At 40.1% G+C, this 25,415-nt stretch overlaps 1 protein-coding gene across 3 annotated transcripts in view; it reads right to left on the reverse strand.

Moving 5' to 3' along the window:
• The window catches only part of CHST9 (carbohydrate sulfotransferase 9), an 85,672-nt gene extending 66,320 nt beyond the window's left edge, over nucleotides 1-19,352 (reverse strand). The window contains exons 1-4 of one of the 3 annotated variants that reach the window (XM_061360550.1): nucleotides 19,264-19,352; nucleotides 18,462-18,598; nucleotides 13,936-13,995; nucleotides 11,736-11,944 (exon numbers count right to left, since the gene is read on the reverse strand). In XM_061360550.1, coding sequence (XP_061216534.1) covers nucleotides 11,736-11,835 — 100 coding nt within the window. In that variant the 5' untranslated portion in view covers nucleotides 11,836-11,944; nucleotides 13,936-13,995; nucleotides 18,462-18,598; nucleotides 19,264-19,352. Of the gene's footprint in view, nucleotides 1-8,325; nucleotides 8,637-11,735; nucleotides 11,945-13,935; nucleotides 13,996-18,461; nucleotides 18,599-19,263 lie in introns of those variants that run through there. The other 2 variants (XM_061360552.1, XM_061360551.1) reach the window with 2 other exon arrangements.
• Nucleotides 19,353-25,415: the final 6,063 nt, after the last annotated feature.

Genomic DNA, 25,415 nt, shown 5'->3' on the forward strand with positions numbered 1-25,415 from the left:
CAGCAAAAATTTCCAAAACAAACAGCTGACCTTCCCAAATAATTAATATGATTGCCTTAAGCTGATATTAGTCCATATGTATTAGCCCATTTAAAATACCAAGATTAACTTCTAACTTTCAAGAAAGTCCAGACTAGTCCTTGCTTAAATTGACTCCCAGCTCTGGCTCAAGCATGTTTTATTCAGAGCATATTAATGCCAGCTGTACAATACTATACATATTTTGGTATCAGGAGAGGCAAGACTGGCTGTACTTTCCTAGAATACCTTGAACCCACCTGTCAGTCACAGCATCTGGCAGTTTTATCTGGGTTATATTTATATGTACATCAGTCCTAAACCCGATGCCAATAGAGTTTTGTTCTATTGCATGATCAATCATAACTTAAGAGGTAGCACACCACAGCTATTTGCAGATTAATTCTACCAGAAAGGAATTTCTGCTCAAAGGTTAAATAAATCATGAAGTATTTATACCTCACTGCAACTTACCTCAGCCTACATAAGCCCAGTCTCATCTGCCTGTTCATCTTCAACACAGACACACTGAAGTGAAAAATTGTAACAGAAAAGAAGTAGGGTAAAATTAATTTTGCCATCTGTAAGAGGATAAAGTGAATTAAAAAAAAAGCCAGGAAGTATAATATTCATGCCTGTATTATTTCTTATATTGCACAGTTATGTTGCCTCCCCCAACCCAGTGAAACTAAATTGAAAGTCAGGCAAAAACCCAGGGTTTTTTGAGAGGGATTTTTTAATCATCTCTTTTTCTCTGCCAGCAGTCCCAAGACTGCAATAGCAAATCATTAACATAAGATCACAGACAGAACGAAAAAAAAATCATCAAATAATTCTTGTAAAAATATATATTTTAAAAATTTTGTCGCTTCACTGGATATCATTTAATCAGGGGACAGTCAGCCAGCTCTCACTCTAATGATTTTGCTCCTACAAGTAATTTCTTTAGTGATTAGGAGTCTATTCATATCAAATGAATTCTATTATTGCATAATAATTCAGCATCTGCCATAGCAAAAGTGTAAAAAAGAGAAAACCACATCCAAGTAAATTCCAGTCCCTCTACCAATGTGCCTGCCCTGTTTCTTCCCCTCCCATCACAGAACATGACAGATTTGTTTCTTCACCAGTGTCAGTATTTTATGTATTCAATGACCTCTTAGAGAATTGCCAGTAGACAGAATGGTATAGACATCTTGAAGATCTTATATTCCTGTGGAAATTTCAGTTTCTAAGGAAAACAGATTTCTGCTGCCTTTATTAATAACTGTTCAGTGGAGTTACTCAGCTTGAGTGTTGCTAAACAGCTTATAAATCAAGCTGAAATTTATGAGAAGTCTTGATTCTTTGGCCCTACATCAACAACAGAGATGAGGACCTTTCTCGGAAGTGTACCATAGATCTTGACCATAATTACAGAATCATCTTAAAGCAATGATGTTTAATGAATTATGTACATATAACATGTTTAAAATAACAGGCTGCATTTTACACAGAATTCAAGTGTGATGACCTGTGTCAACAGGTTGTATCCCATTAGTTCTCAGTAGTGGACAAGGCATACTGTGCATTAATGGATCTTTAATGAGAGCAAGAAAGAGCCAGAAAAATAGAAAAGAAAAATTAAATTAATGCATCTGTATGAGTTTTCTTAATTTTTCTTGCCATACTTCACTTGAAAAGTGTACTGTAATACTTTAATATGCTGTAGTATGGGTTTTTTTTAATACAATAACATCATTGCAATGTAGATTGCATTGCATTATTTGGCCATTAAACATTTTTCCAGGAATAAATACATAATTTTGCACAGATTAGTGGAGCAAAAAGTAAAATTCTATTGACCCAACTTTAACCTTTTGCTAACTAAAGTCTCTCCTTTAGCTGCCACTGTTGTGGTTCCAAAGTCAGGAAGAATAAATCTGAAAAGTAACAGGGCATAAGGATATTTGGTGGAAGGAACTAAAAACTTCCATGACTAGTAGCCATCCTTTACCAAAAGGGCTACATTTTTTCTTACTCCACTATTGCCTGCAAAACCCTCTACAAAGGACATATACAGTGGCCTTTCCCCTGACAATCCTCATCAATAACAGCTTCTTGCACAGTCTGTGTCCCTCATGAGCATGAACTTGATGTTGTGGCCCCTTCAGTGGAGCACAGTGGAGTAGCTGAACCTCCCACAACATTTGCATAGTGTGCATGCCACTCTACTTTCATTCTCACTGGAATGCTGCCAAGGATGGCCACAGCAGACAGCTTTCCAAGCAAACCAAAACAGTGGGAATCATGCCACAATTCAGCTATGCAGGGAAAACGTTTACACATCACAGCAAATGGGTGTCACTGGATATCCATGGTTCCCATCCCAAAACAAGAAAGCAAGACATGCTCACATTAAGACTTGCACATACGTGTGTTTGGGAACCATACTACATGAGAGCAGGAACATCCTTTTCTTTCTAAACATAACATTATCTCCTAGCTATACCATTATCTGAAAACACAGTATGGTTAATGCAAAGTCAAAGTAACTTCTCATGGCATACAACTCTGAACAACAGAAACAGTACAAGGTTTTGTCAGCAATGCAGGAACAACTGTGTCTGCTCTTTTCAAGAGTTAAAGCAAGAATATCAAGTATGATCAAAAGTCAGAGAGAAAATTGCCTTTGTAAGCAATGTTTACTACACTTATTATTTCCTATTGAACATATTTTCTTCCCTTAACAGAGCTATTTTTCTGATGAATGGTGAAGCATCAGGCACTGCTATTTTCCCTGTTTCTATTTAACACAACTGAGTGCTTCCAGCTGCAGCTACCAGAACTCACGTACCACATCTCCCTAGTTGATCATAATCAAAACCAAAATTCCCCAAACCCTCTTTTCTCTTGCAGATAATTTACCAAGAGGCAATATTCCCATACCTAGGCTACTGCATGACTCTAAGAAACCCCAAGTTCACTTGAGCTGTTTCTAAGTGCATGCTTGTGTTAAGGCTAGATTATAATATATCTGTAGCAGAAAGTGTTATAAACCTTTAACAGCTTCTTCCTCTATCTATGCTCTTACACACGTACATACAGCTGAACACGTTCTTCTGTTGCTAAATCATAATTGGTACTGAAATGACCTGCTCCATTCCAATCACATTAAATATAAAAATCAGTTAACATATCTTCTTTCACCTGGCATTTGCTCACAGTGAAATTTAATATTGATTCTGATTATTCTTAACCTTAGGCTGCTGATCTTCAGTTACTTTTCTGGATGTTACCCAGTGTCCGTGACGCACAGAAGACATACCCCGAGGTGCATGTCAAATATTGTGGCTGTTAGGCCATCATTCATTACATTTGAGGGCAATGAAATTCTCTGCCAGGAGACAACTATTGCCTTGTGATGTCTGTTTCTCAAGAAACTCAATTCTCCAATGCCAACAACTTCCTTCAAGTTTTCCATCCCATTGTCTGCTTGGCTCATAGCAGGTTTTTGCATGTGAACTGAACTCCTTACAACCACTGCCTCACACCACTTACCCCATATCCTGCTCCTGCCATTACAGGAGCTTCAGCACTGCAGCATCCTTGAGCCAACAAAAATCCCCAAATCAAACCAAAAGTATTAGTTTGGAAAAGGCTAGCTTTGACCATGCCTTACTTTTATTTTTAGAATATAATGGAACTGGAAACAGGAAAATTATTATTAAATAGGTGATGTGAAGACTTGAATTTTCTTTGCTTATCATTCTTAGTCACCCCCAAAAAAAAAAAAACAAAGGAGATTTTTATCATTGCTCAGACATTTTGATAGCTCATGTCATCATCCCTTGTAGATGGTGCTAAGCATAGCTCCTAAGAAGCCAGAGGATTAAGAGACAAAAACTGTATCTACTCAGACAGATTTTGCTAGAGCTATGCCCTGTGGATTTCTGCCAGGAACTGCATGATAGAAAGCTTCATGGTTATAATATAAACAAAATCATTTGAAACAACAAAGCTGTGAGGAACAAATTGTATTTGCTAGCAGGTATCACACAGGTTTAATAGAGGTCAGTGATGGTGCTGGATGTTGTTACTGTGGGGAGGCTCTCAATGTAGTAAGGAAACAATCATTTTTCATGGATATGAGTGGGACTAGAAAGCGTGGGAGTTCCTAAAGAACTACTGTAGGGAATAATATTTTATAGGTTGAAAAATACTGTTACCACATGCTGCCAACTAAGGCTTTCCTGGCAGCACAGGATGCTGCTGCACATCTTTGCTAAATCAAGATCAAACCAATCAAAACCCAAAGCAAATGGAATGTGTGCTATTTTATTCCCCATCATTTTATATCAAGTGAGGCTCATACATGCCTGGGAACGGTTTCATCTTTGTACAGGGCAATGCTTAAAAAACAGCATATTTTGCAGTTTTTCTTGAGTAATGAATACTTAAAGTTTTACCAAAAGAAGAGCCTTTAAGCTGACTCAGTCATTCACCCTGACTTTGGACAGATGTGAACAAACTTTGGAACGTTCCTTAGGTGCTTTTTGTTGTTTAAACATAGCACTTGATAATACTCAACTAATTCTCTTTTGTGACTGAAGACAGTTACATTCACTCCTACAGATACATCCACCAGGCTCAAAGTTGGAGGAGCTGGGAAGGAAAACACTATATGCTGATGCGACAACGAATCTTTCCAGTTTCAAACTGGCAGTCAAGAAATGGCTTCCACAGAAATACTGTAAAAATGCAGAAACATTCTTTTTCTTTGAATATGCCATTAACATAAATACACCTCCCCCCCAAAAAAATGCAAGTGAGATATTTGAGGCAGCCGAAACCCAGACTTGAATGCCAGCCAATCTCCATACTGCCACGCAATAATGTTTACCTTTAAATTAAAAATAAAAGCAAGCAAACAAAAAACCTCAAGCAAGCAGGAAAAAAATAAACAACTCATTTTTTTCTAAGGAAATCATCTTATTTTTTTCCTCCCTGAATCTTTTTCTCTGAGATATACATCACATTTTTTTCAGCTAAATCATACACATCATTTGTAGGATATTAATCCCTTGTATACCGAAATGGCTCCCATTACTCGTAACCTGTCAGCCTCTTGAAGTGTTTATTTCACAGATGTTGCAAAATGATCAAGAATTATCCCTAATTTATAGCAATAACCTGTTTATAGTAACACCAAATTAGTAAAATGGAAGCAAAATGACAGAACCAAAGGCTTTTGAGGCTGAACACCAAAACATTTCTTCCATATAAACTGATCTTCATGTATCCAAATATCTGACAGCCATGAGATTTCTCTTCAAAATATTTCTCCCACCAGCAGTCCCTACTCCCACATAAAGAAGGGAAATAAAGAGGATACTAAAATTAAGCATGCATGCATACATATATGCATTTGCTCACACTAAAAACAAATACCAGAATTCCTAATTTAATTGTAGTTAAGAAGCCAAAGGTTTTTGGCAGAGACCAAATCACATGCTCTAACAGGACTGTTTGTAATCAAGCGACATATCAAAGTAGTTCAACATCAGACACAGAGGTAAGCAGCCTTAAATGTACTTAAATGTACTCCAGCAGCAACCACTTGCTATTCTAAAAATGTGCTGTACACTTAAGGAAAATGGAACAAGTCAGGAGCAGAGAAACTTTCACCTCAGAGTTTTTCTACCATTACTTCTAAGTGACCTGCCAGGTAAAAATTTCCTCTATGGTATTTTTGCTGTGTAAAGCTATATATATGTCTTAAACAGTACAGCATCATACAATCAGCACACTGAAGAGACAAGACTGCAGGGCTTCATTGTCTGGATAATCTGCTTCTAAGCAAAGGACTTTCTGGAACTGAAGAGGTGATATGAACTGAAAGTTATTAAAAGCAACAACACTGGCGGACAGTAACTGAAAATTGACCTCATTGACAGCACATCTGCTAGAAAATCAAACAGAATTTGAATAACATATGCCATGTAAAACAAAGCATAGCTGCAAAATAGAATGACTGCTAAAAGCTCCATGTAAAATTGCATTTACAAATGTCATATAAACGTTCTGCTCCAAGGATCTGAATAACTGGAAAATACATGTTTCATATCCAACTCAAACCAGCATTTTGAAGACAGCATGACTGACACTCAACCTACCAAAGGAAGAGGGCAGCCCACTATGTAAGTATTCCAATACCAAGCCCAAAAACCCTCCAGCAGCAGTTACAATACAAATTCTAAAGTGAGAGCAGTTACATACCTAGAGATATAATAAAGTTGTATTAGCCTCTTTTGAATTTTGTAGTTTGAAAACGGGCAAGGAAAAGTATGTTTAGGTGTCCCCAGTACAATTAAGGTATGTGCTACACTTTTCTAGAAGTAGATCTCTGTGGTCTGGATATGAACAAGGTTGAGTGGGTTGTCAAAAGCTTATACATAATAACAAGTAAAATGCCACGTTCTTCTGCAGAAACGTCATTGAATCTATAGCTGAGAGGAGCCACAGAAAACTCATCCCATCTAGTGTTCTTTTTTTTAATACCACTACAACACAGAAGCTAAATACCAAATGATTAAAACATACCACCAACTTAGACATGCTCTTCCTCAATGCCCTCAAAAAAAAAACCCAGCATGGCAAGAATTTCTTTTAAAGAAGAAGGATTTCTAAAATCAGATGCAATTTAGCTGAAGGAGCGATAAAAGTGAAGGAGATGCAAGATTGAGGGCTGCTAAACAGACAGATCTAGGAAGAACATCCTCACAAACAGAAAATTACAGTCTTACGTGTTATATGCACCAGCATGAACATTTATTTTCCTTAAAGCGTCTGGGTTTTGCAGCTGCTGAAGATGGTGCGAGACTCTACAGTCACTACCTCTGAAAACCGTAATTTCTTATACTTAGTTTTTATTTATGTTTTTAGATCATTATGGTTTGACAAAGTATCAATCTCTACCTGTTTCTTAATAGAGTTTTTTTAATGCAGACAATTGTTCTCTCGCTACAGCTTAAAGGCGGGAGGTGGAGAGAGGGGGAAGGAAACTCATTACATGGCGAAATTCACCTAGTATTCCTGGGACTTCAACAACTCAAGCAGCATTTACTGATCCTACTGAATCCTCCTTTTTTTTTTGTTTTTTGTTTTTTGTTTCAATCCCATAAGGAGGCAGCTTTCTAAAAAAGCAAAGAAACAAAACCACTTTTTGACACAGAAGACAGCATATTCTGACCAGAAGGGTAAAACCTAAACACACCCAGCCTCACTAGAACAGCCTCATTAGTAGCTGGACATTGCAAACCAGGAAGATATGCTTGCATATTAGCATTCTCCAGCAGAGAAGCCTCCCATAAACTACACAAGACTTTGACAACAGAAATATTTCAAGGTTACTAAAAGAACTAAATTATTCATGATTAATAATTACTATTGAGCAGTATCTCCTTTACTTACAAACCTGGTTTCTACAAGTATGTTAGTTTAATGTATTTACTGAAGAATGCCTAGGAAAACTATGACTTCTGTGTAAACAGTTGCCTGTGCAATGCATTATGTGTGAACTTTGAGCCACATTCACATAGCTCCACTCGGGCAAGGTTTAAATAGAAATCAACCCACACAAGCAGCAAAGATTTTACAGATTATCTTGTAGTAATCAGTCACACTAAATCACATCAGACAACCCCAAAAAAATAAGAGTTTTAAAGTACAAAATCAGAATCCCTAACTTAAAATCAATTTCACATCTATAATGCAGCAGGAGTAAAATGCAAGTGTCCTTTGCACCTCAAACCCCCCTAATTCAGGTGATTCATGGTATAAAACTCCACATTAGTTCTGGAAGACCCAGCAGTTCGCTTCCCCTGTGTAAGATTAACAGTGCTGGGAATTACTAAGCTTGCAATAAATAGTAATTGCTTTCTAACCAGTGCCGCAATATCTGGTGCTTTCACTGGGGAATGCAAGATCATATGGAAGACTGTCAAGTAAAGCTTTGAGATTTAGGTGAATTCACATCAGGCTTTATCTATGTATATGAGTTTATATGTAAGTGAATATATTTATATATGCAGAACCTGAAGTGCTTCATATATATTGCATTATCAGCATTTATGTCAATGAATTTTTCAGACAGATGAAGTCTGTATGTGTTTACACTCATGCTGGACTCTTCTTGACAAGCCTGTTCCACACTGCTTCACTGAGGTGAACTGAAGACACCCACAGAAGGGCTCTTCTACATTTGAGTAAGGATAAATCATCCTGTCTTCATAAACTTCATGCACAGAGCCAAACCAAGAAACTCACCTGTTCTCTCAGTCTGCTAATGTCTCTGAAAAGCCATCAGAGAGGACCACTGTGTAGATACCATCTGTTTCTTAGACACTTGTAAAATGAAAGATTTTTCTCTTTTTTAATTTATAGGGATTATGAACGTGATTGGAAATAATCTGAAGAGTCCAAGCACAGTGGGAGGGAGCAAAACATGTGGCTGTGCTGAAAGGCACATACAGCTGCTGAGCCTGCAGGTGCATCTGAAGTACACAGACAGGATGAAAGATTAGGGAAGGTGCTCCTGGGCTGGATAATTTGGATGGTGAGGGAAGTAGTCTGCAAAAGTAAATGAGGAAAAAAACATGCTTAGATAAAATAAGGTCTAGAAGAAAATAAGGCAAATGGGGGAATCAAATCAAAGTTAGGATCTTAGAGGTATGAAGAGCAAGTAGAAGAAGAGAGACAGAGAAAGGAATCCAACTATGAAAAAAAGTGGCATTAGGTCTAGTGGGAAAAATTATGAAAAGCTAGAAAGGGAAAAGGTAGCAATTAGAATGGTGAATGTGAAAGCAATCATCTGACTTTAGTATAGTCGGACAAACTCTAATGAGGAAATTGTAAATTACTATACAATTTTCCGATTCCCTACAATATCTATATCTGACTGGCAATCATTCACACCACAGTGAGAAAAGTCTGAGAAATATGAACATTACAAACAACAATCAAGTAAAATGTACTCTCTCTTTTGGATTTATAAAGGCTCCAAGTCAGATATTCAGAGGAATGCATGGCAAACAGCAGCACCTCACTCATGAACAACAGATACTTTCCTGAACTCGAACACATCCAACTTTCCATCCTTCTGCAACTAAATACAAATGTGAATGCAAAGTCTTGAGCAGGGCACTGTGGAAGATAAAAATAGTTCTGCCTACAACACACACTTGTCTCTACAGGCTCATAGCATGGCAGTTGAGAAGCATGAGGCACAGTTTCCATTTCTTAATAGAACATCAAATCACATGCTCAGCCACTTGCAGATTAAATCTTGCTGTCTTACAGCTGTGTGACTAGCGATACGATTAAAGGAACAAATAAAATCCTTGTAAAGATACTTGTCAATTTGGGATTTTCTAGACACAGCTCATCCCAAAAAAGCCACAGTGCACAATACATGGCAATATGAAAAACACAGCAGAAGAGGGGAAAAAACATAAAAATTGCAAAATGCCCATAACTGAATGTATATTGTGAATACTCAAATATGTTTTACTTCATATCGGCTCTTAAGCAGCATACAGGGGGCAACATTAGAGAACTGAGCTGCAGAAGGTTTAGAGGAGACACAGGTGTTTGAAATAAAAAAGAATGGTTCTCTTCATGGTAAATTGGAAGAAGAGGCAAGAGCAGACACCAAAGACTGATTTTTCACCATGATCTTTCTGACGTGCAGGACTTAGCAACTGTAGACAATGCCAAAATTCTTCTTTTTGGATCTTGCTGAAGTGCTGTCCCAGCAGCAGCCCAGTAGGATAAAAGGGCACTCAAAATTGCAGCCACACTTTAAGCTCTCTAACCATTCTGTTGTTCTCCAAAGGTTTCCGTTTTATTACAGAAATGTTTTCACATGGAAATGACTTATGTGTACTAGGAGAAGCCTCTCGCCTGAAGATTATGGCAATACATCAAAGAAAACCCCAAAGAAAGCATCTGGTTGCCCAAAAGAATACTCTGTGTTCTAACTCCCCTTTTATTATCTTTTTTCCCCCGTTTCTTTTAAATGGTAGATAGATACAGACAAAAAGAAAGGAAAAAGCAGTGAGAAATAGGAACAAGGAGCACTTCAAGGAAAAGAAAAAGGTTAATTGCAGCTCAAGAAAAGATGCAAGGAATGTGAAGAATGTCAGCAAGTAAATAAATCAATAATCTACAGTTATCATCTACATTCCTGAACTACCTTGAAAGCAAGGATATCTGACCTTTACATTCCTGACAAGAGTAGAGATTTCCAAGGAAGCCTTCCCCCGCCCCCCCCCCCCCCCCCCCAGCAGACTCTGTTTCTGCCAGCACCCTGGTGTCAACAGCTGATTACAAGAGAACCTTTCCCACAGGAGTCTGTGCTACCTCTTTTACCAGATTAACAAAATTAACATACATTAACAAAACACAAGATTGCAAATGTCTTGGACCAGTCCAGAGACATTAACAATCTGAAATTAATGTTGTGATCATTGCAGTTTAGTTGAAAAAACCCCTCAAGGTCATTGTCAAACAACTGCAAGAGTGATTCACTAGGTTCTCCCCCTCACCACTGCTCTCTAAAACATCCTGGAGCCTAGCAGCTCATATAGAAAAAAAGCACAGATCAATAAAGCCAGAAGACTAATGTGGTTTTAGAGATGTATTTCTTCACAATGGTATCAGCATACTACAGAGTTTTACAGAGGAAATGGAAGCTGAGCAAGAGATGATAGGACATAAATGTCAGGACTTCTTAACAAGTTGGGAATATTCTGGATTGTTAATGTGGTAAAATGAACAAACAACAAACAAACAAAAAGCCAAACCCTAACAACCCCAAAACAAAAAAATAGTATGCAACTAAAATCAAGGATACCACATCAAGAAACATGGCACAAACTAAGTAGACCTGCAGTGCAAAACAATGGGTGTTAAGGACCTTACTGATATCCATCCTACTCAGTTCCAGGGGGGTTAGTTCAGACTAACTTTAGGCTGATTCTGTGAGCTAACAATCTGCCAGAGGCTGAGATAAATAGCATAGTTTAGTTTCATCCATAAAGCAATTAGATCAAGCTCTGGTGCAAACCAAAATACGGTAAATGGGGAATAACAGAAATTCAACTCGTAAGCATAATTCTGAGTGCTAGCACAGACTTACCGGAAGTTGCAATATGACTCTGCTGCTATATATAAAAAAAAGTCTTGTAAGTTAAGTATCTAACTCTGTCTCAAATAACAGAAAAAATAGGATAGGATGATTCCACATGAGCATTGCTGCTGTAAAGACCAATTTTGTCTACCAGACATATCAGTAATTCTCAAAGAATTGCTTTGCCACAGTAAATGTACAAAACCCACAGAAAATCATCATACAGAACTATTTCTAAACATGACTTGCTTGGCTTCACACATACACAGTATGCTTTTGCATCACTTGCTTTTGCAAATGAAGCTGATACAATATGATCCAGTAGCTGGGGGCATCTTATGTGACTCAAGAAGTCTCTTAATGCTTATGAAGTGTAGCAATTAAAACAAGTCTGTTTTCAGTGCCATTCTACTGCCAAATGGGGGGAATCCCCCAACTACCCACATGTATTCAACAGACATTACAGTAATCTTTTAAATAAAGGACACAACTACATCAAAAAAAGAAAAAAAAAAAGAGAAAGTGAAAGCGAGAAAGTCTACTTTACCTGTATGTTGTTCTTCAATCCAAACTTGCAGATACACGAAGAGGAGTAGACCAGCTACTCCAAACATCAGTACAGACACAAAAACTTGTCTTAGATTCATGACCCTAGCAGGGAGTTACTTTTCAGCTTTCAGAGGGACACATGGCTCACTTCCCGGAAATCTTCAGCGTGCCTGCATCTTCTTCAGCATCTTCCCCTGAGACACCAACCTGGAAAACAAAAGATGGAGCTAGTTCTTGTGTTACATTCTTATTCTTCATCAGAGACTGTGCAAACAGCATATTATATACAAACTGGAACTTTTACAAGCTATTATTTTCAATGCTTAGATTTCTGCTCACAATCTCAATGCTCCTTCTACCCCTGGATGAGTTCCAAGTGTTTCTCAAGGTGGCTGCAGAAAACATTCCAACTCCACACCACCAAACATTGCCTTGCTGTTGTTAATGGAGGGAGGTGACACCCGCAGGGAGATGCCCAGGTGTCACACCAGTCAACCAGTGCCCACCAACTATCACAGCTGAGCAGCTACAGCAGCAGCTGGAGGCATCCTGGGTGGCCAGGTTCCACCCTGGTGCTGCCAGTTCCTTGTGATGGGCAACCCAGTGCCTCTGTTTCTGGACTGCATGACCCTGTGTGCCCAAGGAAGGATGTCTGCAGTCACCCCCATAACACAATTCCACTCACAGTGCCTTGACATCAGTTCAGCCTATGCTTCCGGGAGTCATACTTTGATATTTACCCTCAAACATGAATCCTAGTTTTGCAGATATCATTGTAAGATAATATCAGTAATGCTGCAGAAAGGAAATGAGTGGATCAACTTTTTACTCAGCTATTTTGCAACTTGGGAAGGACTTGCAAAAACCCAATTCGCACCACTAAGTTCAACAGAAATGAGACTGAATGTGAAACCTTACCAAAAAGATTACTTTCTTGCAGAGCAGAGGGCTCAGAAAAAGGAAGTATTATGCCTGATGCCCTGCACATGCCAGAAAAAAGGCTATAAAATTAAGTTAGAAAACACGGTGGGTCATAAAAAAGCCAACTCTTTAACCTGAATCAGAATGCTGGAAGCATGTTACTAGAAGCTGAAAAGCAACTGTTGAAACTGACCTGGTCAGCAAAAAGAAAAGTGTTAAAATTCAACAAAATGGAAACCCTTATAAGTGCATATTGGATAGATGTGTCTGGTAAACTCCCACAAAGAACGCAAAGAAAAACTCAAGCTTTTAAACGAAGACAGTCTACTGAAAAATATTTGCAACAGAAATCTGTTAACAGAGCTAACGTACATGAGCCTCCAAATAAAGAAAAAAAAAATGCAGGCATTTAAGAGTTATTCTGAAGTATACAAGAGCTGCAGGTTCCGTAAGTTTGTAATTTTTTTTAAGTAACTCAGCTCTGTTACATCTGTAATTCCTCTGTTACATACACACACACACACACACACACACACACACACACACACACACACGGCTTAGCAGGAACTCCCATTAAAAAATAGCTGTTGAATGAACAAAGTAACTGTGTTTAAAAGACAAAAGATTTCAAGAACAACAAAACTGCATGCAGAGCTTTAAAGTGTTGTTTGGTTTTTTTCCCCCAGTTCCATGCCATTAAGACTATACATTGCTCTAAAGCAATGTACTAGCCTGCAAAAACTGTAAACCAGAGTTTAAATATTAATACTTTCATACATAATTGTTCTGTAGAAGACAGCTAGACATTAACAGAATGTAAATGTTCTGTCTGAAGTGTTTTGTATGGCCTCTATGTATCTGGATTGAATCTGGAATATGGAAGGAAGACAACTAGGTGCTTTATTGCACCTAGTTCCTACTGCCTTGATTCTGCAGAGATGGCATTACCTGTGTGTTATATACATGTACCTGTTTGCAGCTACTGTGATGATGCACAGGACTGGAAGGAAGCAGTGAAGACTGGGGAAAGCCAAAGAAAACGCGCTTCACTAGCTGTTACCTCTTGCACCTTCCCCTACAGTGCTCTCAGCACTCTCAGACTTGCAGTTTTCTTTTTTTATGCCAAAAGGTTTACTTAGGTCTTTGCACCTAACTTCAGTCATGCAGCAAATGCACTGTTTGCATGTCTTCAGAAGTCACTCTGCTGACAAGACAGAAGCTTCCCAGCATAAGTAATGCTTTAAGAGCCATTAGTCAAAGGACTAACAAATACAAACCTCTTCTGTTTTCCCCCAGACAAAAGCTGTGTTGTTCATGTAGAATGACATCGACAGCATCTGGAATAGAAACAAAAAAGCCAAATAAATAAGACATGCACATCTGAATGAGCATCTTTGACAGAAATTAATCAAAGTGGAGGTACTAGAAAGCAGGAATCAGTTTATTTTGGAAAAGTTGTTTGGGATTCATAACTTTCTCATGATAAAAAAGCTAGTGATCCAGACACAAACCATGAATAGCGGCATTGTTCCAAATAAGCCCACTTTTGTGATTTTATCATTTGTTTCCATCTCTGACTACACAAAGCTGTTGCATTATGAATTGCCCTTTCTGAGAACTAGTGTCCTTGAGTGGGCAAGAAAACTTTCCTCAGGCCACATGGATGATGCTGAAAACAAAGTATCTCACACCACATCTCCACGAACCATGAACTTTTCCAACACAAGAGGCTGGCACTGCTGCTCTCTCCAGCCACTTGCTCTCCTCATCCCTTATTGCCCAGCTCTTGTCACCACGAGGAGGGCTCACACATTTGCCATGTAACATTCAGCTAAAAACTGTTCCAGGAAGAAGTGGTTCAATCGAACTAAAGCCCTCAAAGGATTTACCTAAGGCACAGTGCTGATGGCTCTTCCTTTATCTATACCAGCCATCACATGCATCTATAGCACATGATATACAGCTGACCTTGAGCAAACACCATCATGGTTGCATGCAGCACCATGTTATCAGCCCTGCATCATCAGATGCATAGTAAAATCAAGAGCACTTCCAAGAAATTTAATCTGTGGGTAAGAAAACAGACGTTTCTTCTACTAGGGTAGTTTCAGTTTTGTGTGGATAGAAGTTCCTAGAAGGCAACAGCAGTTCAAGATGAATTTTTTAACTATCAAACACGCTATAGCAAATTTACTCCACCATCACAGTCACTACAATTACCTTTGTATCAAGAGTTTTCACGCTGCTTGCAATTACTTTATTTAAATTTAATTTATATGAAATTGTATTATTTGAGTATGCGTTGTCTAAGTTTTAAGATTAATTTTAAACAGAAGCAGCATCGGTTTTAATTAAGACTACCTATTTTAGCATAGGTTATTCTAAATACATCAAACCCATCAAAAATCTGAAGCTATTCTGCTACCTTATCAGATTTTTTCAGGCTTTTCAGCTTGAATAAGTAGTTTATTTAAGGTAGTGATTTGTAACCCACGTATGAAAAAATGATAGCGACGTTAAGAAAAGTCTGTGTCTAGCAGTCTTCTAGTAGGACTTGAAAAATGGCTGCACAACACTGACAAATTTGCTCCTTCAGTATTAAAAAGCAAAGGTCATGAATAACACTCTCTAGCATCATGGCAAAGAGGAAATACCTGCAAATATTCTTTAATCAAGATGAATGCTCTCTTGTGGCTGTGAAGGAAGAGACAACAAGCAATTACTTTCAACCTAAGTATTTTCAGAAGAGATCAGCTGTATCCAGACATAGGTTCAGCATCCCTAGTTAAGCTGTAAATCTTTCCTTGCCTCCAGCTCTGGGCAACATGGCTCCATGGTGTGATAACTTGACCATCCTGCTGAATAGGATGCTTGCAATGGGGAAAATAATGTAGCCTAAGAAACTGCTGTATCCCTCTAACCCATGCTGAACTTGATTCTTACTTTATCCTGACTTCCCTCCCATCTCTTTTGAAAGTATGGACCCCAATGTCTCACATGTTTCAACTCAAGCCTTCACAGAAAATGTCATAGTGACCAAAACAGCCCTAACTTCAGGTCCTTTCAGAGTACCACTATGCCTTAGATGACAACACAGACCTCTTTGCACCAAAAATTTAGAAGCTTGATACGTTTATATTCATTCACTTTTGATGCCAAATTGTTTAATGCCATTGTCAAATTTAACAGTTTCAGGAATCCACATTCCTCTAATGTGAAACCCTTGCATTTTTCCAACTCTGTTTTTGGTCCAGCTGGAAGACGCACATTCCTGAGCAGGGCCAACACAAGCAATTGAATCAGCACAGCCACCCAAAAATGGGGAAGAGTGCATCTCCTGCTTTTGGCATGATTCCTAATTTCAGTACATCATCCACCCCGGCAAGCAAACACACCTGTAGCTGAGGAGAGGAACCTCCAGCACTCAGGTACCATTACTGGCTTTTCCGTATTCCAGACCACACAAAACAAATCGCACCTCTTTGCAGTGTGCTTGCCTAACATAAGATTTCCTTGCTGCTGTTACCTACACCACCACTTAGTCATAAAATCAAAACCATATAAAAGCAAAACATTAGATTGCCTCAAACAATTCAGAAACATTTTTGTCAATTCCCCTCCACCATTTTCCCTCACCTGCAAAAAAAATGATCAAGATGCGTGTCTTAGCCAGCAGAATACTAATGGGAAAAAACAGATGCTCTTTATAATGGTCAAAGCATTCATATTATTGGGGGTTACCACAAATTCCCACTGTCTCAGCATCTCCTTAGATACAACTGAATTAATGAAAGCAAAAGGAGGAAAAGGATACTGCAATCCCATACGTTTTTCCCTCTTTCCTTCCTTACCTCAAGAAGCAACACGTTTTCTGATGCCTCCACTGGAGCATCACAGCAAGAAAATTTTGTACCAACGAATGCCCTGCTGGATACTGGCCCAGGCTACTTTAGCTCAGTCAGCAGAATAAGGCACAGATACCTTCTCACTTCAATGCTCCCCCTCCTTCCTCACTTCTCATCTGTTAGCTTCTGTCCTACTTCGCGCATAGGTGATCCTCCAGGATCGCCTTTCCACTGTTCATATCTCAACTTTCTGGCTTTACAACAACTAACACAAGGCACAGCTCCAGCTCTCGACAGTGCTTGCACAGTTCCTCTTGTCAGGCAGGGCTGCTCTGCATTCTAGTTTATTCCAGTGTTTGCTAGGAATAAACATACAATATTTGCTGTTTAATTTGTCCAGCAAGTTACACTGAGTATTATGATTGAGTGAAGTCAAAGTCCTTCCAGAAGTTTGAATTAAGTGCATAACCAGATCAAGATAACCAAACTCAGTGCTGCTGAGAAAATTTGTTGAAATAAAAATAATAAACAAACCAAACTTCCCTTCCTGTCCATAGGAATCTACTGAGGTGTATCACGGGTATGGTAAAAAAGCTGGCAGGCCTCAGTACAACAGGACTGAGTACAGACAGTGCAATGTAATGATGAGTTTCTCTCTCAACCCATGACAAACAGTGTTTCAGTACCTGGTGAGAAAGAGGGAGATACAGAGCATCCAGGCCCATTGGTACATCAGTGCTGCTGATACCTCAGCAATTTCTTCACCTGAAGAGATGCTTCTAAGAAAGTTGTGTCAAGATGTAACTGAAGGCACCATCTGGCCTGCACAACTTTTATCACTAGCAGTAATGGAAGATTATTACCTACCAACCTCGCAAATCAAGTTAAGAGAATTTTGTTAGCATTCCATAAGATAAAAATGGTTAAGTATTTTGTATTAATAGGTAGGGATTTCTTATCAAAGGAGAGAACTGTTTAAACAAAACGAGCGTCCTTCACTCACCCACTGAAAATCCTGAAACAGTAAAACCCCTTTAAAAAAAATAGAGCTTAAAAATTCAAAATTTCCAGAGCAGTCACAAAATTCCAAAGACCAACACCATCAAAGTAACTTCCCACCCAGCCAAGTTGCATATATTTAACATTTTTCTACTTCACTCTCCCTTGTTACGTTGCAGACCACAATGTTGTTACAGCAATTATGTTTAGTTATTAATGCACTTTAAAGCATACAACATGTTGTACATAATTATTAATGTGGCAAAGAAAACATGGTTTGCATTTGATTTGGCCATTAAAGTCACTAGTTCCTCATTATCCTTTCAATATATTTCCAAAGGGAAAAAAACTCCTTCAAATGAAACAATGGACGCAAAGTTTTTTTTTAGTAAAGAAGCATATGTCAATTTCTGATGCCATTAAATTTTTCTATAGGGCTCATACTGAGTGACTGAAAGTAGTCAATAGCACCTGCACTGCTTCTGAGAACATGCACAAATACAACCATTTACCTGGTCCTGCTCCTCAACCATAAAACCTATTGGACTTCAGACTATATAGTTTAATCCACATGTCAACTTTCAGCCACTTGTGGGTTAATTTAAAGCTGAAGTTCTACTAATTATTCCTTAGAGACAAACAAACAAAAGTATGCTTGTGTTAACAACAGATAAATGCAGAGCTGTCCTATCCATGAGTACGTAAGTTAACACATCAGAGTCATTAAAAGTTTTGCTTGTATAAAGAGAACAGAGAAGACACTCCAACACTAAAAGTGCTGGGTTTGTAACTTCACCAGTTTACCAGACTATTCCATACCAAGGGTTTCATTCTACAGCTGCAGGACATCTTGTTTTGAAAAAAGGAAAAAATATTATTATTCTTTGTAACAGCTCCCGGTCAGGACTGGGGACCCCACTGCACCTCAGCAGACAAAGATTGGCATGCATAGCTCTTACCTGCCTGCAGCACTGCTAGAAGTCAGCAAGCAGTCCCCACGGAAGTCACCTGTATTTTGGGGAGTTGGAGCTAACAGGAAGGCAACTTGGTAGCTTTTAATCTTCTGGCAGGGTTGCAGGTGGACTTTCTTCCTCCTCTTAGGACAGGGAAGAGTAAGAAAAGGGCTGTGTCAAAGCAAGATTTTGCATTTTTTAAACTGGTGAATTTACACGATGTTGTTTATCGACTGCAGCGAACAGAACTGTTATCAGCATGCCATGCAGACTTGCAGCCCGCCCCAGCCACCCACTCTACTGCTTGAAAACGCACGGGCACCACTAGACAGTTCTTTAGTTGCGAAGACATGCCCCGAATTCCCGATGCCCGCAGTATGACGGTGCGTGGGGCGGTCGAGGAGTCAGCAGAAAAGTTGGTGGCTCTGCAGAACGGCGGGGGGCTCAGCACTACCCGAAACTTTTGGGGACGACCGGCAGCCCCCCTCTGCAAGAAGGGACGACCCTCGGCGGCGGCTCCCGGGGCTGAGAGCTCCGCGCCGCAGACAGCCGGAATTGGCCCCGCTGTACCCGTCTCACCCCCTCGATCCGTCTCCTGCGGGCGGTCCCCGACAAACGTACCGGGGCGGCGGCGCTGCCTCCGCTGGGGAACTCCCTGCGCCCTGGGGCTGGGCGGTGCCGGCGGAGCTCTGCACCCGGGGAGCCACCGCTTGCGGGGCCGGGAGGACATCCCGCAGCAACCCGCCAACACTGCGCACACGCTACCCCCCCCCCCATCCTCCCTCCGCCCCCCGCGGCAGCCCCTCACCTGCCCGCCGCTCCCGGGAGGCGCCGGCGCTCAAACTTTCACCGCGAAACTTTTGGGGCCCCAGCCTGAACGAGAGCCCCCACCGAGGCCTAGCGGGGGTGCGTCTCTTCCTGCCGGGCAGGTGAAGGGAGGGTTTGCCCGGCGGCGCGGTGGCTGCAGAGCCCGTGTGACGGCGCGGATTGCTGCTCGCCGCTCCTGCCTCTGAGAGCCCAGGAGATTAAGCGCTTTGCTAACAGGTTTTGTTTGCTGTTACGGATCCGGAGGTAGCCTCTCCCTGTGCGAGCAAACAAATGTATCTAAGCTGCCAGGTAAAGGCAAGTCGTACCTGTAAATTAGCTACTGAAACAGGTAGCGTAAAAACTTTATTTCGTCTATGGGAAACGGGATGCATAGAAAAAAAAAATACGGAATTAGTGCTTATTAGCACTTCGTATGCGCCTTGCAAACGTTATCAGCTTATTCTGACAATAGACTAGCCATGTAGATAAGTAACGTTATCTCTCTTTAATGGGCGTTCAGTTTCGCTTATGTTCCTTCAAGGAAGTCCTGGAAGAAATAGCTCTTGCTCTTGCTGAAATGGGGTAAGCACAGAGGAGTCTGGACTTCCCAGAGCTATGCTCAAACCACTTCTATCGAGCCCTTCCCCTTCAGGCATTTCACTGCAGTGCTACATGCCCAGAATTACCCCAGCACACACTTCTGACATGCTTCAAGTCACTGCCCCATTGCTCACTTACAGCAAAAGGCCTTTCTTGGAATAACAGTAACATAACACTTCATGTTTTTACATGTTTTACCCTAACAGGTCTCAAATCGCCTTACACACTGTTATAGCCAGCACACAGGGATCACTTCTCCAGCCAGCAAAACAGTCACTTTTGGTGTGAAGCTGAGCACTGCCAACCTGCTCAAGGCAGTGTTTCAGAGCACAGAGTAGAAAGCTGTGTGCTGCTCTGATTTCCAGGGGGTTTAACTAAGCAGAGTGTAATTATCCCGACCAGAGCTTAGACACTGGGAATAAGACACGTTCATTGAAAAGTGCCCCAGGATCTGCAGCAGCCATGGGCAGGCAAGATCTGTGCACAGGGGAGTTCCTGTGGGTTTCCAATCCAAGTGCTAAACCATCCTGCTCCAGTTTGTGTTGGGTTGTGTATGTATGGTTTCACTGTGGTGCTATAAATTTTCTCTCTTTTATCTCACTTGAGTCACTCCCTAGTCGCAGTTCATTATAGAGGTCAGCAGCTGAGAAGAGACCCGGAGAACAAAGATTTTTCCTTATTTTCCTTTAAAGCCACCCATGGATCTACTTCTGAAGTTCTGGTGAGAAAAGACTACTTCCCTCACATCTGTAGCTTGTCTGGCTCCCTGTTAGAAATAAAAGGGGAGGAAGGAGGGAGGGAAGTAGGTTTAACAGCAGAATATGCTAGTTGTTTGCTATTTCAAAAGTCTTGAACATGCTTCCCTTTTTAGACAATCTGGCAGGCATGTGATACTATGATAACCATATGCCCTCACAAAAAAAAATGGAACCGTGTATTCAAATTAGAGATCAGCTAGTCCCTGATGGCCAGTGAGATTTTAGAGGAAAACAACATGCCTACTGAATTTTAGTTTCCTGAGGTAATACACTCAGAAGATTGTAATGAAAGTCACTGAGGCTTCTGATAAGGGTATACAGATTAACCTTCTGAGTGTTGTAGATTTAATTTCACTCAATAAGTACATGCTGCAAACATATTTCTTCAGATTGATCTGCTCAGACTGTACCCATTGACTGATTGAAGTTATATATAAGTGAAAAGATCAAGCTTCTTGATTATTTTTTTTTTCAGTTAAAGGAATAAATTAATTGCTTTGGGATAAAGCCAAATCTTGTTTTACAACTTGATAAATACCCTCCCCCTCCAGTTTCCTCCCCTCTGTGCATTTAGCTTATATAATACTTGTTCCACCACAGGTACTTCCAGCGCAGAGGGCATATTCCAGATACGGATTTAAGTTCTTTACCAGATTAAAAATTCAACATGCAGGTGAAATTGGACACTGGGTTAGGAAGCTCATCAGCTACATAAATGTAATCGGCACCTTCTGAAGCCTGACGTGGAGTGAAAAAGAAACGAATTACGAAAAGGTGGCGGCACTCTGTCTGTGTCAGCGGGGTTGGTACAGAGCCAGCGCCTGCATCAGAAACCCTATTCTTGGCAGGTTTCTGCATGTTTCTCATGGCTTCTCATGGTAGACAAGCAGCTCAATGGTTAAAAAGTTAGCAGCGTCATGTTTTGCAAGCAGTGAGGCAGCGCTGGTGTGGTGATGCCTCCTCGCAGTGACAGGAGCAGTAGGTGCAGTTGGAGAAGAAAGGTAACAGGCCATGAATTAAAACTGAAACCTGACAAAAGTTACAGGTCAATTTGTAGAAATAAAACCACTTTTGCTCTACAGTAAGACCAATTAAAGCTCTTTAAGCACATTTTCTGTGTAGATTTTCAGCTCAGCTTAGCAGCAACAGCCATGGAGGAAGGTTTGGTTTGGATGGTAGGTTACAGTTACCGATGCTCGCAAGTGCTTCTCTGACTGCTAGTGCACATTGTGTAAATCCCCTAAATGCTCCGTTGGCACTTGGACCTTTCCCTGGTGTGAGGTGGGATGGAAACCACATGAGCCATTGCTGTGACCTATTAGGAAACCTCTCGCTCCTGCTCAGCTTTCCACACAGCCCAGGTTTCCATCTGAGATTTTGCAGAGTTTACAGCAAAGCTAGCTCAGCCACCCACACACATATACACATTCAGAGTCAGAAACTGCGATTCTTATGTTTAAAGAATAATTTAATATGAAAACCATGACTGGAGTAGCAGCTGGGACAAAACTGTGCTTGTTTGGCCTGATCCTATTCCAAAGGGGAAAGATTAGACCTTCAGAGGTTTTTTTAGATTAGGGAAATCCATTCCAAGTACCATTATTTAATGCAGTGAATTTTGGGATGGGCCACACTGGCACAGTTTCAGTGCTGTGTGTTGTGTATCAATATAGAGCCGATTAGACGAACCTTTGGTGATTAAAAGCATTTTATCATTATGAAGGTGTCTTTTGCTCCAGGGCATAAGCCATTCCAGCAAGTAGTTTCATCTTATTTCCTTGAGCTTTTTTTAATTTTCAGCTAATTAGCTAGAAATGCACCACCTACAACGTGCTCCTTTTCTCAGTTAGGAGGCTAAAATTTGCCTGTACTGAGCATTGCTATGGGGCATTTGCTTGGTTTTTTTTTTAAACTGCAAGCAACTCAGTATAAAATTCATTTGCTCAGTAACTGGCATGCTGGGGTAATTATCAAAGCCTTTCGAAGCAAGTTGTGTGCTCATTCAGAAATATTAGGCAATTCAGAGTATCTGTTGTTCTTCAGCTATTACAAAGTTTTGTTTTTCAGTCTCTAAAAGCAAACCCAACTTGACTTAAGCACTTCAGTGAGTTAACTGTGAAGCTATTTTATTCTAATGGGCTCCTGTCTCAAAAAATAGCTGAAAGACAACAGTAGCTGCAGTATTTTTTTCTGAAGGTTTGTGTATTATCTTACTGCCATTCTAAAATGTTCTTCAAATGGCAGCCACTACTCTGTCATGAGCTGCAGGGATGGAAAATGCCTCAGGATGTCCTAAAAATTGATTTTCTGAAAAAGCGAATTCATTCTGTCTTTAAAAGTCTGGTGAGGGCTTCCAGTCACAGATATGAATGGAAGGTTAAGATTAGCTCCCCTTCTCTTACTCCCTCTTCTCTAACACTGGATAATCAGGGTGTACGTATGTTCTCATGCTATAATACGTTTACATCTTAGATCAAAGTGTTAGATTTGCAGGCTCCATGCAGGGAGGTTTTCTACACAAGGCTGGATAAAGTCCTGAGCAACCTGGCCTGACCCCATGGCTGACCCAGTTGTGTGCTGCAGATCGGACTAAAGGTTTCCTGTGATCCAGTCCTTTGTGAGTTGTCCTGTGCTGTCTTCCTGGATAGGGCATCTAAAAATCAGGGTATCGTACTTTTACCAGAAATGTCTCATCTCCAAATACGAGATCTGAAGACTGCTACCCTTACACAGATGAATGAATGAGGTCCTTAACTACCACCAGAAGGATTCTGTTGTTATGTGGTTTGTAAAGCAAGGAGGACGTTCCTCTGAAAACCTTCATCACTTCCATGAGAAGATTCTGAAAGAAGTCTGTTTTTCCAGGACTTTTGAACAGTGTTTGTAAAATCTATGTAACATTGTAGTTTCTAGTTTGCCTAGGTCTAGAAAATGGGAAACATTTCTCTTTTTTTCTGCCAAATAATGCTAGATTATGATACCTCCTGGAAAAGAAAAGCCTATTGTATTAGAATGCCTAGCTGGGAGACAGTTTCTTTGGTGTTTCAGTTATTGGTATCACAGTGTTCACCACAAAATTAATTGTGAATTACTTAATTGTTTGATTTAAATACTTTAAAGGCATTCATAAAGATCTTGAAGGATATGTTCTTCATGCTTGTCTTTCAATTTTGATTGAAGAGATCTTAGCAGATCATCTCCCTCCTTACTGTGGAGTCTGTATTTCTCAGCTAAGACTGACTGCTCTTAGGCAATACACAGACTGAACTCCTCTTCTCCCCCCCAACCCCCCTTAGACCAATTTTACTGTCTTTTACATTACTTAATGTCAGAGAAGTAAAATCTGAATATTGTGCTCTGGTCTCTACACATACCCTGAATGTGAGACAAACAAAATTCTCTTACTCCCAACAGCACTCCTGGTAGTAGAAAGTTCTGCACTGATTCAACATCTGTTGACAAGCTGTCTATATAAATCGAAAGAGAAATGAACTGATACATGAAACTGAGTGTGCCTCCAAAGTGATTCACAATCTGTTGAAACAAGACACCATACCATTAAATATGTAATTCCAGTATTCTAGCTTCTTTTCCAGCCTAAAATACCTGGAATAAAAACCAGAAATACGGTGACATGACAATCTGGCAGCCACCCTGAAGCACAGATAAAGGAAGATTGAAATAAAACAGTGTGGGATTCTCTTAGCCAGTCCCAGCATTGTGCTACATGTTGAATGTCTGCATTGCTTACTAGAACCAGTGGACATATTTTGAACCCATTCTGACAGCCTGAATTCAAACACTGAGCAGACTATGACATTATGGTATTCATATGTGCCAGAAAAAAAAAGTTACTGAGATATTCTAGGGCACATGAGGGTAGCAAGTAGCATAAGGGCTAGGCAGACTGACAATCAATCACTGTATAGTAGGAAAGGGACAGAAAAAGAACTACATTTTATTTATTTGTTTGTCTATTTATTTATTTTAATCTAGTGTGGGCATTAATCCCAAGTGTTTGGTCATCATATAATGATTCACATATGGCCACGCGTCAGTATTGCACTACGCCTTGCAGTTCCATAAAGTACCATTACAAGGGCAGTCTCAGGAAAACAAGGTCAGATGCTCTGTACTGAGTGTAGTTTGTTGCATGCTGGCTAGCCTAAGATTTGGAAGCAATTTCACTGCTCTTTACACACTTTCCTTTAGCTGAAAGTTGAGATACATATAAAACAATGGATATCTTTTGAGGGGGCATAACCAAGAGGTTAACCTATTGTTGCCTGCTGTTTGTAGGCAACACAGCTGGGTTTTTAGATGAAGATACTACACGGGGACAATGGTAACTGCTCTGGTAGGCCATCTTCTTTTACCCATAAACTTTTAGTTTAATTACTGTGCTAATGTAGCTAGGTCTGTTGGCAGTATTTGATGGAGGTGACTATCATGGTTCTGCTCTGCATAGGATCTAGCAGGGTGGATGAAGCTGCACATCTCATTGTCTTATCCCTCCTCCTAGCTGGATCATTACTTGGAATTATGTATGCTCCTGGTTCTGGGAATAACCTCACTTGCTAAGAGCTCTTAGTTAAGACTGGGAGATGAGATGGATTTGGGAGCTGGCAGCATGCATGGGCAATTAAACTTTGTATCTTCATAGTAGCATAATAAATCTTTCCAAACACTAAAGTGCAGAACTTTGCACACGAAAATCAACAGTAGTCTGGGAAAACTAAGTATGCTTCTAATACTGGACTGTTCAAAGAGGAGATCTGGAAGCATTATTTCAGTT

The sequence above is a fragment of the Neopsephotus bourkii genome, unplaced genomic scaffold (genome assembly GCF_033783945.1).
Source record: "Neopsephotus bourkii isolate Nb327-2 ecotype Australia unplaced genomic scaffold, CSIRO-AGI_Nbou_v1 NB_1027, whole genome shotgun sequence".
NCBI classification, from domain to species: Eukaryota; Metazoa; Chordata; class Aves; order Psittaciformes; family Psittacidae; genus Neopsephotus; species Neopsephotus bourkii.